The sequence below is a fragment of the Phycodurus eques genome, chromosome 6 (genome assembly GCF_024500275.1).
Source record: "Phycodurus eques isolate BA_2022a chromosome 6, UOR_Pequ_1.1, whole genome shotgun sequence".
Lineage (NCBI taxonomy): Eukaryota > Metazoa > Chordata > Actinopteri > Syngnathiformes > Syngnathidae > Phycodurus > Phycodurus eques.
Window position 1 is genome coordinate 26,945,439 of NC_084530.1, and position 16,668 is coordinate 26,962,106.

Genomic DNA, 16,668 nt, shown 5'->3' on the forward strand with positions numbered 1-16,668 from the left:
AAGCCAATCGCCAATCAAGCATTCCCAGTCACATTCACTCCGATCGGCAATTTAGAGCCTTTCAAAGAACCTGACATGCATGTTTTTGGAATGTGGGAGGAAGCTGGAGTAGACTGGAGAACACCCACGCGAGCACCGGGGAGAACATGCAAACTCCACACATGTAGGCTGGAGCTGAGATTCAAACTAGGACATCAGACCTGTGTGGCAGATGTGCTAACCACTCCCCCACCACGCTGGAGCCAAATGCACTAAAGTGAAGGAGGGGGGGGGGGGGGGGGGGGGGCAGTACATTGCATGCGAGAAGTCGTCTGGAAATAACGTCTCCTTGCTGACAGGTCGCTCAGCTCCACCAGCCGTGCTTGTGCATGGATTGGCCTGCAGCTCTTTTGCCTGCAACACACACACACACACACACACACACCTCCACCCCTCCTTCTGGTGCTTATTAGCTTTTGTGTGTGTGTGTGTGTGTGTAACTCACGCTCTGTACCCCCATCAGTCCAAAGAAGCAGCATCCAGGAGAACATCGCATCGCGCCTCGGATGAGGTGGTTGAGGATTTAGCGAGGGAGGGATGCAAAAATAAAAAATAAAAATACTACTAAAATGCGCACACCAGAGGATGGCATTGTGGAGCGTGTGTCTGCATGCACAATGAGCTCAGCGCCTGTGGGGTGAGGACATCGCAGCACCAGTGAAGATGTTCTGCGCCAGGCTGAAGGAGCTGAAGATATCCGGAGAGTGTCCTTTCTCCAAAAGCAACCAGCAGCAGAAGGAAGAAGATGAAGAGCAGCAGCAGCAGCGTGGAGATGATACCGGGGAGAGCTCCGCCGTGCACGGCAGGAGAATTGCGCACCATCCCGCTCCCAGACTGAGGAGCAGCAGAGCCAAAGTCAACCTACATACGCTCGGAGAGAGCATTCGCAAACTGGCTTGTCCCCAGGTGGGTGCGCTAAATCGAAGGAGCCTCTTTGAGAAACCAAAATCCAAATTGGCTGCCATTTTAGGATTGTTCTATTTATCAACCAACCCTCCCTCATTAAAAACGCATCTCATCAACTTCAACATACAGTTTCAGAGGCTGCACGCTGCCGTCCAAAGAATGATGAGGCAAAGCAGGGAATCTGAAAGGTAATATTTGAGATACAACTTCCATCAAGACGTCAGCTGCAGCTCTGCAGTTCATGAGAGCCCCGAAGAATAAGCCGGGGAACATTTTTTGTTTGTTTGTTATCAGGGGCCAGTTGACTTTATAAAATCCTCCAAGGGCCGTAACAGTAACAATAATAATGACTTTAATTATAAATTCAAAACAGAACGGCATACATGACATAAAACGAGAGAATCACATCCAAAGATCAAAATCCAAACAAACAGCCTCTATCGTTGGAACCAGAAGCTGACATACACTACATAAAAAAGACATGCATTCAAAATTGTCTGTTTAAAATCTTATGTTTCACACAAGACGTTTTCATGAGCTACCAAAGATGACTACTTCGGATTTTTAGGCTTTTCCACCATTAATGTGAGCAATTTAATTATTAAAAAAACATATATTTTTTTCCCGCTTTGTAGCAGAAGTTAGTAGGTTTTGGGCTAACACTGACAACTACATTAAGACATTTTACCCCCCCTCAAATATTTTTTTTCCTTCAGACTTGAGTTGTACATGTTATATGTCACATTAATGGTGGAAAAAGTTTTGGAATGATTTATCTTGGTTTCATTTTTGATAATCCACTGTTGACTCGCACCCATGCGTGAAGGATTACAACACAAATTTATTATGTCTGTGTGTGTATTTTGGGCAGGTCAGCCAAATAAATGCAGGAAAGCGTGGCTTTTGGCACGTTTCGGTCCATCGGGCAGACAAAACAGTCGAGTTGAGTTTTTGTTGGAATCGATAGTTAAATCACTTATTATTCCGCAAAGCTTAAGTTGAATCATTTCACAATTGCGCTGGCCTTGCTATTTCTAAACGACTTATAACGACAAATCCCGTTTGCGAAAATGTTGCAAATTCGTCTGCCGTTCATATTCTCATGCTCGGTATCATTCTTATATAACAATTCGTATCAGTTGTTCCTTGTGAAATCTGCTGCAGACGGATTTGTAGTCCATTGATGACTAATTATTGAAATTGTTTGCAGCGTTGTAGTTTGTTGCACAGACTGCAGAGAAGAACCGGAGCATTTATTGGAGATGATGACCGCTCACTCGGCCAAAACAGGTAACCTCAAACTGGACACCAATAACATAATCTACCAGTCAATATTTGGACTCCTCAACTTTTCATTCAATAATTTGAGGAAGTGAATCCAATCTTTTGGCTGATCCTGTACAGACATACTGTAAATCGAAAAAAAAGTTGTGTTGTTTGTTCGTTTGCGACTAAGAAACTGAAACTACTTCCTGGTTCAAACAGGTGAGCAGTGCCATCCTAATTGATGAATCCCGTTTATCCAGATCCTCACCAAAATGTAGTTTGTTCTACCTTGCGGCCATACACCACCGATTATATTATTCTTTTATGGCGAAACACTGAAGAAACAACATTTTGCTACCATTTAAAGTAGTCAGTATACAGTTTGAGGATGCGCCACAGATGCTCGGTTTCGGGGTGTCGGCCATCTTTATGTCGAGCAACCAGTCCTTTTGTGATTCCCTCAGACAGTTCTTTGCTGTCAGCTGCAACATCGAACATCCAGCGACCAATATGAGAGAGCGTGAGAGCGATAGCAGCAAATTTAACACACCTGCTCGCCTATTTCACTTCTGAGACATTGTAACACTAATGAGTCACATGACACTGGGGAGATTAGTGGCTTCATTAGGCTTTGGTGTCACCAGTTTGGACATTAAGAGCTATTTGTTGAGTTATTTTGAGGCTACAGTAAATTTACACTGCTTTCAAAGCTATGCTTTGACGACCTGACATTGTAGAAAAGTGTCATTTCTTCAGTGTTGTTCCAAGAAAAGATATGCTTAAAGATTGGCAAAAATGTGAAGGGGCGTACTCACTTTAGTGGGCTACTATGTGCAACTTTTTGTCGTCACTTCTCGTATCCCGCAGCGATCCCGATGGAGGCCTTGAGAGTGTCTCTCGGCGAGGAGCTCTTCCACATGTGCTACGAGGAGGACGGGCACATTTTGCGGGTGGTGGGGGGCGCGCTTCACGACTTCCTCAACAGCTTCAACGTGCTGCTGAAGCAGAGCAACGCGGCCCGAGCAGACGGAGGGGATTGTGTAAACCAAGCATCCGTGCTTTGCTTAGACAAAGATCCGGGTCTGCTCACTGTCCACTTCTTCAACCCTCGCGCCACCACCGAGCTCTTCTTCCCTGGGGTCATCAAGGCAGCCGCCCGTCTGCTGTATCACACCGCTGTGGATGTGTTGATGGACCCCCCCGGCGCCAAAGACAGCATCCTTCAATCCAACCCGCAGCACAGTCTTCTATACACAGTGGTTGTCAAGGGGGATAAAAACCTGAGCCCCAGTCCTCTGCGGGCGACCTCAGCTGGGACCCTTCCTACCTCTCTGTTTTCCACTATCTTCCCCTTCCATCTCATCCTGGACCAGGACCTGGTCCTAGTGCAAATCGGACACGGGCTCAGAAAGCGACTGAGCAGGAAGGACGGACTTCGGCGTGCTTCGACCTTCCAAGAACACTTCTCCATCGTGTGCCCTCAGATCAAATGTACATTTCAAGGCATCCTGACCATGCTCAACACCCAGTTTGTCCTTCGGATCAAGCACGGGGTCTCCGGATCTGACAACACAGTAAAGGTACGTCCGAAACTCCACCAATCAGGTGTCTCTTGGTTGGTTTAAGTCGAGCTTATTCGCAGCACCACTCAGCCTGAGGTGGAGATCAACATTCTACCACCAGCCGAGATCTCAGGCAAATGTCAGAGGCTTTTTCTCCATCAAAGGCTCAGTCTGCCTCGCGCTATTTATGGACGGGTGCAACCGGTCGCCATGACAAGAACTGAAAAGTCTCTGTGAGTAAACACTGATGCCTATTTGTTTGAATATCCTCACAGTAGCAGGAAGAGCTGTTTCGTGAGGCAATAATACAAGTACAGTAATCCCTCGCTATCCACAGGAGCTAGGGACTCAACCTTAAAGTGAACAGCGATGAAAACCAAGAGCTGTTGCCTATATTAATAGTTCAAACCATAAATACACCAGTAAATGAGTTTAATATCATTTCAAAGTCATCTGACAAAATTACCCTTAGAAATAAATGGCTGACAGATTACGGACTGATTGATTTGGGAAAAAATGTGCTGGAAGTGTGCATATCCAGGCAATTGCGGCGAAGAGGGTCTCTGGAACTTCCACGAATAACTCAGGCTAAACTTGGACCCTCCTGGCATACAAAGCTTATCTCTCAGTCGAGATGTATCACTTCAACATACTTCCTTGAGACCTATTCCTTTTTCGACAAGGCTTTGGCGCCATCTTTTGTCATCGTAGAATATCAGCAAATAGAGGAGTATAGGGTCCCTCAAAAAAATCTCAAAATTGTTTCCATCTGTAACTTAAAATGCCCTTGACTAAGTCTGTTAGTTCCAGAATTGGCCACGATTGATTACTGGCGCTGTGGTGCAATGCAGGCAGAGAATGGGACTGACGTATTTCGAGGCCGCGGATATACAACACAACTAGATCCAGTTCCAAAGGACGTGCCTCTCTTGCCTACGTGGCGGCCATTTGAATGTGGGGCAACGACGTGGCGGCCGTATGTCGATGGTTCTATTGTCTATTGTACATAGAGCAGAGAGCGTTAACTCTGAGGAACAGAAAACACAAACCTTTTGAGTCTGGACGTGCTATTTTTGGGACACTAAACGTTTTTTAAATGTTTTTTTTTTTAATCAAACTGTTCGCCTTTGACAATGGATATAGAACTAGGAAGCACACTAATTACTTGCCTATGATGAGTGCTGTATGGCAACGATGTCACCATGACCAAACACACCGACATGGTTAGTTTGGATAAAATGTGAAACTTGTTTTTAAATATCTTTTTAAAAATATTTATTGAAAATAACTGTACTGTACTGGGTGTTTTAGGCCAGGAAAATGTAACAGACAATCGGCTATATCGGACAACTCCAACCCCACTCCCCCCCATCCCCCCTCCCCAATGCCCCCCCGCACCTAATAGTCAATTCTGTCAAACGGACTGTTTTTTTGGGGGGACCCTATCCTCCATTGTTTGCTGAAAAACTCACCTTTTCACAGTTTTTTACCCTTACTATGACATTCTAGGCGGCACGGTGGACGACTGGTTAGAGCGTCAGCCTCACAGTTCTGAGGACCCGGGTTCAATCCCCGGCCCCGCCTGTGTGGAGTTTGCATGTTCTCCCCGTGCCTGCGTGGCACGGGGAGAACATGCCTCCCACATCCCAAAAACATGCATTAATTGGAGACTCTAAATTGCCCGTAGGCATGACTGTGAGTGCGAATGGTTGTTTGTTTCTATGTGCCTTGCGATTGGCTGGCAACCAGTTCAGGGTGTATCCCGCCTCCTGCCCGATGACAGCTGGGATAGGCTCCAGCACGCTCGTGAGGAGAAGCGGCTCAGAAAATGGATGGATGGATGACATTCTAAGATGCCACAAGATGGCGCCAAAGCCCTGTCAAAAAAGGAATTGGTCTCAAGGAAGTATGTTGAAGTGATACATTTCGATTGAGAGATAAGATTGTATTTTTGCTATAATGTAATATCTAGGTTCCACTATATATTGAATGTGAATTTTTACTTGCTATTTTGGGTGCCTCCGAGAGGCCTTGGCACCCTTAGCATGTGCTAATCTCACCTTGCGGGCGAACTGGCCCTGCTTTACTGTAAATAAAACAGTGTCATTCCAAATAGTTCCAACATAGCTGAGTCCGGGGGAGTTTGCAGTCATTACAGTGTGTTAAAACTGAGCATTTGAAAGCTAACATGGTATAAAGGTCATTATACCTCCTTGAGTAGATTGCGTTGGAATGAACTCAGGTCAATTCAGCGACCCTTACTCCTAAGGTCCTTTGCGTCACAGGTGAGCACAGCACAGCTTTTGTGCGTCTTTCCACCAGAGAGTTACGGTATGAGTCCTCCGTAGCAGCCGTGGGAGAGGGCCAGCATGCTCCTTTGGCTGCAACATTTCCCCATGTGTTCAGATCGTCAAATCGTGTTGGAGAACATCCTTGAGGCGGGGTCTTCCCCCATGGACCTGCTTGTGGTATAGAATGAATTTTGGCAAGCAGATGTCATCCATGCGAGATATATACAGTAACCAGTCAAGCGGAGAAGACGTATTGGGTATAAATTTGAAGAGCCGTTTTTCTCCCTACGCGACTGAACTTCCAGATTACAGCCATAATTATCAAGGTTAACCCTGATTTATAGCTGCACCGAGAGGTTCCATAGGTTGTTCCACTGTACCTTATGGTGTACAGTATTTGTTCCAGAAAGTGCATAAAGAAAAGGGACAACACAAAGTTTGGCCTTCATCCATCTTCTGATTCATGTCAGCCCATGAGAAGTTCAGATCGGTTCAGTATTTACTTTATTGTCCCAAAGGGAAAACTCGTTTTGTAGACAGGGTAAAACGACAGTCAAGACAGTTTAGAATCAGTTCACACAATGCAGTCAAGACTTTTGAAGAATACTGTCGATACATCATTGAGAAAAGACATACCGTTGCCATATCAAAACAAAGACACAAAAGCTAATGCACCGATCATAGTTTAGCTCTTTGTGGCATTGTGCAAATTTAGCAATGTTATTGCTCTGGGGAGAAAGGAGACTCCGATATATAGGGGCTCTCTATACTGTATATCTAGTTCTAACCTCAAAGGAAGAAGAGGATGTCCTTCATAGTCCAGTCTGGCTTTGGAACAGTTGCTTTTCAAAAATCACCATCAGAGGAGTCTGTTGGGCACTAATAAGCTTGCCAGCCACCTTCACAACATCAGCCATGTGCCTTTTTTCTGTCACCCCATTGCACGAGTCCAGAAAAGCAAAAGTACGAACAGACTAGATACAAGTCTCAGTTCCAACTTTTGGACATGTGTTGCCTTGGTTCAAGCAAGAACAATTGACTTAACTTACAGTATATTCGAACCAAGATGGTCAAGATAACTGAGTTTAGGTGTCAGCGCTATAATATAATATAGATATAGCTATAAATTAATATAATATCTAATATATATGTAGGTAGCTAAAGACAGACGCTGGCATGGCCATAGTTACCGATGTAATTATGAAGCACAACAGTTTTGTGAACAATGTCCCGCATGTGTCTGTTCTATCCGAAGGGCTCAGGCGAAGAAATGCTCACTGTACTGGTATGCCTAAGTGAGAATATTCTTTGGGCTGTTGGGATAAAGCATTTTTTTGACGTTGTGTACATACTTTCATAAATTACAGTTTTCAAGGTGTTGAAGAATTGTCTTAGTATTCCATTAAAATGAGCATAGTTTGTAGCTAAAGACAATGCATGATCTCTTTTGTAACTGAAGATAAGACCAAAGGTCTTCATCCAGATTCCCAGGACAAGACACTGGATACTCCAATCCGTAGCAGAATGGTGATGTTAAAGACAAAGTGGACTTTGGTTGGATGGCATTTGTCAAGTTTAGAAATAGGATTCCGCGCAATATAAATAAATATTCTGGCTCTGGCATGGCTGACGCAGTTGCACACTGTAGAGCTGCCAATACTTTGTGTTCCGAGTCATGCAGTATGTCCTGGGAAAGCTTATTGATTTGTGCGTGATGTCCAAAGGACACAGGAAAAACAATATTTCTTTAAGTGAACTAAACTGTGCATTACATTCTTCCTGACAGCTTCGAATCAACTGATTTGTCTTTTCAGCTCATGGACCTCAAGGGCCAAATGATCTACGTTTCCGAGTCCAACGTGATCTTGTTCTTGGGCTCGCCGTGTGTGGATAAGCTGGAGGAGCTAACGGGCCGCGGCCTCTACCTGTCCGACATCCCCATTCACAACGCACTGCGCGACGTGGTCCTGGTCGGCGAGCAGGCCAAAGCGCAGGACGGCCTGAAGAAGCGTCTCAGCAAGGCCAAAGCGGCATTGGAGCAGGCCCACCAGGCGCTTGAGGAGGAAAAGAAGAAGACCGTGGACCTCCTGTTCTCCATCTTCCCCGGCACCGTAGCTCAGCAGCTGTGGCAGGGCCAGACGGTCCAAGCCAAGAATTTTGAGCGGGTCACCTTGCTGTTTTCTGACCTGGTGGGCTTCACAGCCGTTTGCTCGCACTGCACGCCTATGCAAGTGATCACCATGCTCAACGAGCTGTACACCAGGTTTGACCACCATTGTGGGGAGCTTGATGTTTACAAGGTAGGCTAGAGTACTTTCTTTGAATAGTACAATGACGACATGTTTCCACTAAGGCATACATGTCAAACTCAGGCCCGGGGGGGGTCAAATTTGGCCCAGGATGTAATTCTATTTGGCCCGCAAGACCATGTTTTTTTCAAGACACTTTATCAACTCCTAGACTGGGACTATTAATAGTTTGAAGTTTGTTTTTTTATTGATCGACATTTTTATTTTGTTGGGTTGTTTTGTTGTTGGCCTTTGAAAAAAGATTTACATCAAAAAGAAAGGTAGTAGGAGATAGATAAATAGAAGATGAAGAGACGGATTCATGTTATCTATTTAAATACAAAATAACAAACAAATACTACTGATTTCTTTTATCGCAAATTTGATTTGTTCGTGTTTATAATATTAAAGTTTGTTTATTCCGGATTCAGTGTTTAAGCAAAAAGTAAGTTTGTTGTCATATGATAAACTTTAAAGCAACATTTCTGGAAAGAAGGGAAACATGCACATCGCAGTGATTTTTCATTAAATATTTGAGTTTGACACCCCTGCACTAAGTGGTACATCTGGAATCAGTTAATCCGCACAATAATATACGCAGCCTACTTCTGCATTCAGTAAAACAGGTCGAAGTACTTCCTCCCCCCGCTCGGGTGAGTAGCGATGGTGAACGTGACTTAGAAGCCATACGGAACTTCAAACATCTACAATGTCTTATTTTTAGCAGCATGTCACCACAAAGCCAACAAAGATAACAATAGCTGATGTTTAGGTTATGAAATGGAACTGAATTTCAATTTATTTCATGAGGAAAATGGATTTGATATGCATTCAGATGGCAATTCAGTTTGAGTTGAGCTTGGTCATGGAATGAATTAAACTCAAGTCACTTTATAGTGTAACATCATAAAATTACACCGATGGCTGCAAAGCAGCACTTTCACATTAAAACAGACACATGCACCGCGGTTCCCAGTGGATGAAAAACAAATCAAATCACTGACTAAAAACATGTCTGCCGCTGGCTGCTTCCATTCTTTCAACCTTTTATTGTGATTGGATGAGTAAGTTGAGGGCTCGGGCAAGTGGAAGGAGGTCGGGTATTGTGAGCGTGTGTCTACTGTTTGCGGGAAGAAGGTTGACGGTTGAGAGAAACACGAGTTCGATGTTTTCTTTGGCGACATTTACCATTCACTTTTACAAAAAAAGAGGTTATTGATCGACCACTACAGTGTATCTTCCGTCTTTTTACTGTTACAGGGTAGCGTTTGCCGTTTGATGCATTTTCTGATGGTTAACGAGGATTTATGGCTGCTCATCAGCTAGGACTAGCGGGTGCCTTTTCAGTTGCCTGTGGAAAAAAAGCACTTGTGCTTTTGTCATAGCATATTTTGCAAGGGATTGTGTTACCGTCCCCATTTTTAGTGATTATTGCCACACGCTTGAGGTACTGCTGCTAGTTTGCTGCGTGAACCCACCGCTTGTTGACTTCAGTGAGGCGTTTTGTGTCGTTGCCAAAACATGTGATTGGCAATTAATTGACCTCAAATTATCACGATCCTTGCTGAGTGGTAAAGTCGACACTTCCGCTCGTCGTTTCAACCCCTACTACAGCGTGCGTGTAGCTAGCTAGCTAAGCATACATTCCGAAGATGCATCTTCCTTTGATGCCACAATTTACATAACAGCGAATGGTTGTTTGTTTATATGTGGCCTGCGATTGTCTGCCGACCAGTTCAGGATGTGCCCCGCCTCTCGCTCGGAGATTGCTGGGTTTGGCTCCAGCACGCCCGCGACCCGAGTGAGGATAAATCGGAATGGAAGATGAATGAATGAATGAAGGAGTTCAGTCTTTGTATATGAATTAGCGAGGAGGTGATGGGGCGGACGGGCCTGTTTGCTCACGAGCTAGCTAGTGCCCCGGGCCTCTCGTCGTGGTGTGGAAAGCCCCGCGACGAACCGGTGGGATAGATTCCAGCCACCGGACGCTTTAAGTGGATATTTCGTGGCTCAAACTTGTGGGGATGTGCCTGCATAAGCAAGATGCTAGACGGAGTATCATCCATTTTGCAGCGAGGCGTGCTTTCGCGCATTCAGTGGACACACCAATTGATGTTTCACGATTTTGACGGCTCATTTTATATACATGGCTTGACAGCAGATTCATAATTGAATATAGCAGATAGTTGCGTCAGATTTACGCGCTGCAGTGATTCTCATCAAATACCTGCAGACTGACGCCGAGTGTGTGTATCAGGCAATGGTGAGGGCTGCCAAAGGCTGGATGCTATAAACAACATGTCAGCGAAGCCTTAACAAAGATCTAGCTGCCTGTTTGACGAATGCATCGTAAAGACGCAAGGAAGCTCCTTCAGGGCCTCTTCCACTCCACGTGTATATAGCTAAAAATAGTTCCACTTTGTCTGTGTCACATAGTTGTCGAGTGCTCTCTGGTTACATGAAAGAAAAAGACGGCATTTAAACGGCAAAGGATGAAGTACAATTGGAATTTTATGGCTGCCGGCTTTCAGTACTCTTGGCTTGCCCTGAAGGATGGAAGACAGACTGCCTTCCACTTCGCTACGCTTCTTGTTTTGTTGATAATTTCTATTTTCAATACATTTTGTAATGTTTACGTTGACACAGATGATAACTATCCCTAATTGGATGCATTTTTATTTTTATTTTTTTACATAAAGCATTAACTGTGTTAAGAAAAGTTCCAAATCTAAACATTTAGCATTATTATTTAATTTTATTATTTAATTTTATCTGAAATTAATCATCTTTTTTAATTTTATCTGAAATTTCCCATAATCCCCCAAAAATGCCCAACATAAAATAATACCAATAATAGTATCCTTTCTTCTCCATTTATACATTCTCTTTGTAGTTTGAACCGCTTATAGATGAAAAATGAGCTTTGAAGTTTTCCTTTACCAAGAAACACGTCACGATCACAGTGTGCATGACGTCACTCGCATTGCTATAAGCTAAGTTTAAAGTCAACAAGCAACTGTAGCGTCCGCTGGTGAGTAAAACACGTACAGAAAGAATGGTTTCAACTGGAATAACTTTAAAAGACTCTCTGGGCATTTTCAACCCAAATTAACTTTCAAAGGACATCAAAGATTATAAAAAAATAATGTAAAAGAAATTATGGAAGGGGACCTTTAATACATATAAAATGTAATTTTAATAACACATTTATCAATACAAATAATAAATGCATTTATTGTAACTTATGATAAGTTAGACTTGAACACCCCTTAAGGAGAAATTCAATATACACGGTTATATTTTCCAACAGTATGCTTTATTAAGATAGAACAATAACACTACGATGATGATAACGATGATGACGATGATGATGATGGGCAGCAATATAGACAGTGGTAAGTGGTGAGCACATCCGCCTCACAGTTTGAAGGTTGGATGTTCAAATCCCTACGCTTACATGGTGGATTTACTCCGGGTACTCCGGCTTCCTCCCACATTCCAAAAAACATGCATGTTCGCTTAATTAAAGACTTTAAATTGTGTTCAAGTGTGGATGGGAATGCAAATTGCTGTTTGTGTGGGCCCTGCAATTGGCCGGAAACCGGGCCATGATATACCCCCAAAGTCAGCTGGGATAAACTCCAACACACCTGCGACCCGAATGAGGATGAGCGGTATGGATGGATGGATGCATGCATGTATAAGTGTAAGACTAATGCAGTATATTCCAAAACTAAACATTTCTGGAAGTACACCAACAACAGCAACATCTACCCGAACCTAATCATAGCGTAATAAAACATGCTATTGTAATGTGCTGTGTTCAGGTGGAGACCATTGGGGATGCGTATTGTGTCGCCGGTGGCCTGCATAAGGAGAGTGACACTCATGCAGTCCAGATTGCACTGATGGCCTTAAAGATGATGGAGCTTTCCGATGAAGTCAAGACGCCAACTGGAGAACCAATACAGGTGAGGAAACAGCTTTCATACGGATACCAGGAAATAGCCACTCCCATTTGGAAACGAGTGCAGACCGCCACCAAAAATCCATCCATCCATCCATCCATTTTCAACACCGCTTATCCTGGTTAGGGTCACGGGACGCTGGAGCCTATCCCAGCTGACTTCGGGCGAAAGGCGGACTACACCCTGGACTGGTCGCTAGTCAGTCGCAGGGCACATATAGACACGGACAACCATTCGCACTCACATTCACACCGTCACTGAGTGGGAACTGAACCCACGCTGCCTGCACCAAAGTCAGGCGAGTGTACCACTAGACCATCAGTGACCCACCAAAAATCCTAAAACAAAAACTCACAAGTAAGAAAATAATCAGTGAAGGAGCTTTTGGGTAATCCTGCTGGCAAACGAAATAATCCAGATCACTCTCATAATGTAATGGATTGTTCTTTGGGTATTTATCTAGCATTCCGCACTGAACAGCATAAAAGACACGGCTCGTGTGCTAATGCTATTTCTAAGTAAGTTGTATAACATACCTCATACTACCTTTTATAAACTTGAGGTCCTCTACATGCAGACTCCAGCTTAGATAAACAGTTGTGCTTCTTAATCAGCACAACTTTTGGGGTCATTATGGCAGCCCTTTTTGGTCTTTACGGTAATAATTGTAGGCATCCAGCATATGTGCACGCCAATCACATGCACAAACAGAAAATGCTTTTAAAGCTATTTAGTTCACAATATTTGGTGAGATCTATTTTATACTTACAGTATTTACTTTATTTTTCCATTTTAAGACGCTCTGGGATGCCTTGGGCAAAAGCTCCTTTATGCTATTTTATTAGTCATTCCAGTTGAATAAGAAAGCCAGTAAAATATTTGGGAATACCCTAGAAATGTATGTGTAGGAAACGTATAAAAGCGAGCGGACTTACGCTTGATATGTAAATGTTTTGCAGATGCGTATCGGCCTGCACACTGGATCAGTGCTGGCCGGTGTAGTCGGAGTGAGGATGCCACGTTATTGCCTTTTCGGAAATAACGTCACCCTGGCCAACAAGTTTGAGTCGTGCAGCCAACCTCGAAAGATCAACATCAGCCCCACGACGCACAGGTGACATCTCCGCTAGTATTTATGACAATGTCATACCGTCATCCGTTTCCAAGGTTACCGAAGGGAAAGAACGCATGTACAGACAGGAAACTGAAAGTCAAGAGGAGCGCTGCGTTTCCTCGGGTGTCCAGTCAGTTGCCACATTGATTCATGTTTTATTTGTGTACTCTTTGTCCCAGATTGCTGAAGGAGCGTCCAGAGTTTGTTTTCATTCCCAGGAGCAGGCAGGAGCTTCCGGCCAACTTCCCGGAGGACATTCCTGGTGTTTGTTACTTTTTAGAGGCCTCCTTCAAATCTTCACAACTGAAACGGAAATGAAGTCCAGCCGCCGCAGAGAGGCTCCTGACTCTTCTTTACGAACACTCATATCAGTGCTTCTATATTAGAGTTGTCCAGATCTTGATGTCGCTAAGTGTCTGTGTCTTGCGGTCATTTCAAAATGAAGTGGACCCCCGCTATTAGCGAGAGATGGAGACTGAGCTTTCCGCGAGTAAGTGACGCTCTCATAAAAGTGATTATAATTTCCGTATTAATCGTTTAAACCAGGGGTGTCAAACTCATTTTTGTGGTGGACCACATCGTAGGTATGGTTTACCTCGGAGGGCCGTTATGACTGAACTAGGGATGGGCGAGTACCGATGCCAGGTGTCGGCATCGGTCTGATACCGCCCACATTTCAAGGTAGATGGTACTTGCGAATGCTGCCGATACCAACCACAGATACTTAAGGCAAAAAAACAAACAAACAAACAAACAAAAATCTGACATAAAGTCCTACACGGCAGTAGTTGGCACTACACTGCGACCTTTGACACATCGGTGATTCATTATGTGGGTCAGAAAGAAAGGTCTTTGTTCACAATTATCTGTCATTGTGTGAATTGAAATTTGATATATCAAAAGTACTCGTCATATTGGTATCGGTCAGTATTTAGGAGTGAATACTTGGACTGGTTATCAGTCCGAAAACAAGTTGTATTGAACAACCTTACTATGAACCCATACAAATGACACCCAAATATTATTGCATCGTTCCAACACATTAATGAATAACTAGTTTTGAAATTAGAAGTCAGTAAAAAATAGTTTATACATTAGTAATTCAGTAATACTTTTTTCAATTTATTTTAAAGGGGGATTGGTAAAAAATAAAAAATAAATTAAAAAAGTAACAACAATTCTGATGATGATAAAGAATTACTGTAGCAAAGCAAGTCCAGTATAAAACAAAGAACATTTGAGTTACAGGAGTTACATCGATGGTGCCGATGCTGTGGGGCGGCCTGTGCTGTTGAGAAATGCCGCTAGGCCAAAACAGCAGTTATGCGTGCTTCGGTGTTTACTGACCTGAAGTGACAACACGAACTGGCGGTAGTAGATGGGTTGTAATATATTGCAATACAATATCGTATGTACTGCAGACGGTATTTTCCCACGGGAAAAAAAATTCGATTTGGCGTTTTTCAGCCAATAACGGAGGTAAGGTTAAAAACAAGAGAAAGGTGAATTCACGTATACAGGCGGGGGTCCACTGTGCAATTATGCAGCATTGACGAAAACTGGGAAGTCAACTTGGACCCTCAACATAAGAGCTCCAATCTGAGAGTTTAACGTTGTTATAAATGCACCGCAACCATCAATGCACCCCCAGCTTCACAACGACACTTTCAAACATAATACACAATGGAACCTTTGAGGTTTTTTTTTTATCGGCTCCGTGACACTGGTTTACTTTCAAGTTGCTGTGATTCCAAAACTATTTTTTTGCCCATAGCAAATAATGAAGTCAAACAATTAATTCTAGGCTAAAACCATTCAACCTTAATTAACCGAACTGTACAGGGAATGTTTTAATGGACATTTGAACCCTCCCAACCATCATAGCATAAAAATCAATTTAAATTTTTGTTGAAAAAACTAAGCACGAAGTGTCACATTACACATGAGATTTTCAATTTGAAGTTTTGGTTGACTTTTAAGACATGCATTCTTTTTTCAGATGTGTATATTAAACTCTAAATTTCACCACTTTGGGGGTATTCAACTTCGGAGCAATGTTGTGTATAAGTTATGGTAGCATTTGAACAAAACCCCAACAACGCAATAAGTAGCCTGATGCACTTCCTTATCGCGGCTGTCAGCCATTTTTATTTCTGCCGTGCAATCCGACCTTCTAAGGTCCATTTAGAAATATCCCCTCCTCCCCAGCAGTCTTGAATGCAGCATTAATACCGAGTTTATTTTGATTGGACCTCTAAATATCAAGGCATCAGTGTTTGATCGGACACGAGTCTTGTAATATTGTCCATCTGTGCAGACAATCACTGCAGGACGAGTCAGTTCTAAAAATATTAATTTCAAACCCTAATTTAAGGCACTGATTTTCTTTCTTTAGACTGTTTTTGTTATATTTTAAAAAAAATTTTTTTATTAAGATTGCAATGCAAAAAGAAATTAATTATACCAAAAAGTACTAGTGACATATGAAAAAAGTATAGGTGACAATTTAGAATCTATATATTTAGACTATATAGATTCTAAATTATTTTCCAATGCTAAGCTAGAATGAGAACAAAATATTTTTTAACCTAGATTTCTCCCGTTTTGGAACTTTCTGTCTTCCTGCTTTCACCTTGACAGGACTGGGAAATGTTAACAACAACAAAAAAACATTGAATTGGCTCAGTGTATTGTCAATATTTTGGAAAAGAGGTCAAAAACATACATATCGACTTATAAAGTTTTACAATGTATCTACAATCAAGATTCACAGAGCAGACTCAGGTGCCTTATGGAAGCACGATCGGACATGTTTGTGTAAAAAATAAAAATAAAAATAAAAAAAGTTGATCACTGTTTCTTCCGATATGAATGCAAGCCAAATTATTCCATCAAAGTATATATTTTAAATACATTCATTATACATTCCTGTAGTGCAGTTTCCTAGTAAAGTATTTTTACTGTTTTCACTCTACACGTTTATACTCTATTTATTACATTGTTTTCATAGCACAAAGAGCATATAAGACAAGAATACAATGAATGTCCTTCAGTCACTCATAAGGTTGTGCTTTAATTGTTACTGTAATGTAAACAAGAGTGCAATAAATATAAGATCAAATGACCGTGAGTCCGAATCCTTTATTTTGCACGACAAATGCTAATATAAAATGAAGAAACATAAATAAACCATCATTACTGTTTATTGTGATTGATTGCTTTTGTGATTTAAGA

The 16,668-nt window shown here is 42.6% G+C and overlaps 1 protein-coding gene across 1 annotated transcript; it reads left to right on the forward strand.

Moving 5' to 3' along the window:
• The first annotated feature begins 508 nt into the window (after nucleotides 1-508).
• gucy1a1 (guanylate cyclase 1 soluble subunit alpha 1) lies at nucleotides 509-16,487 on the forward strand. The gene is made up of 8 exons (XM_061678590.1): nucleotides 509-945; nucleotides 1,075-1,133; nucleotides 2,156-2,235; nucleotides 3,079-3,791; nucleotides 7,879-8,364; nucleotides 12,180-12,323; nucleotides 13,280-13,434; nucleotides 13,614-16,487. Exons 1-8 carry the CDS (start codon nucleotides 703-705, stop codon nucleotides 13,750-13,752), a joined length of 2,019 nt encoding a protein of 672 aa, XP_061534574.1. The 5' UTR covers nucleotides 509-702; the 3' UTR covers nucleotides 13,753-16,487.
• Nucleotides 16,488-16,668: the final 181 nt, after the last annotated feature.

Bases quoted from the DNA above. Each gene is read 5' to 3' on its own strand.
- gucy1a1 (XM_061678590.1), top strand. From the start codon at position 703: ATGTTCTGCGCCAGGCTGAAGGAGCTGAAGATATCCGGAGAGTGTCCT. The intron at 2,236-3,078 runs GTAACCTCAAAC...CGTATCCCGCAG, and splicing joins CGCTCACTCGGCCAAAACAG to CGATCCCGATGGAGGCCTTG. The intron at 8,365-12,179 runs GTAGGCTAGAGT...TGCTGTGTTCAG, and splicing joins GGGAGCTTGATGTTTACAAG to GTGGAGACCATTGGGGATGC.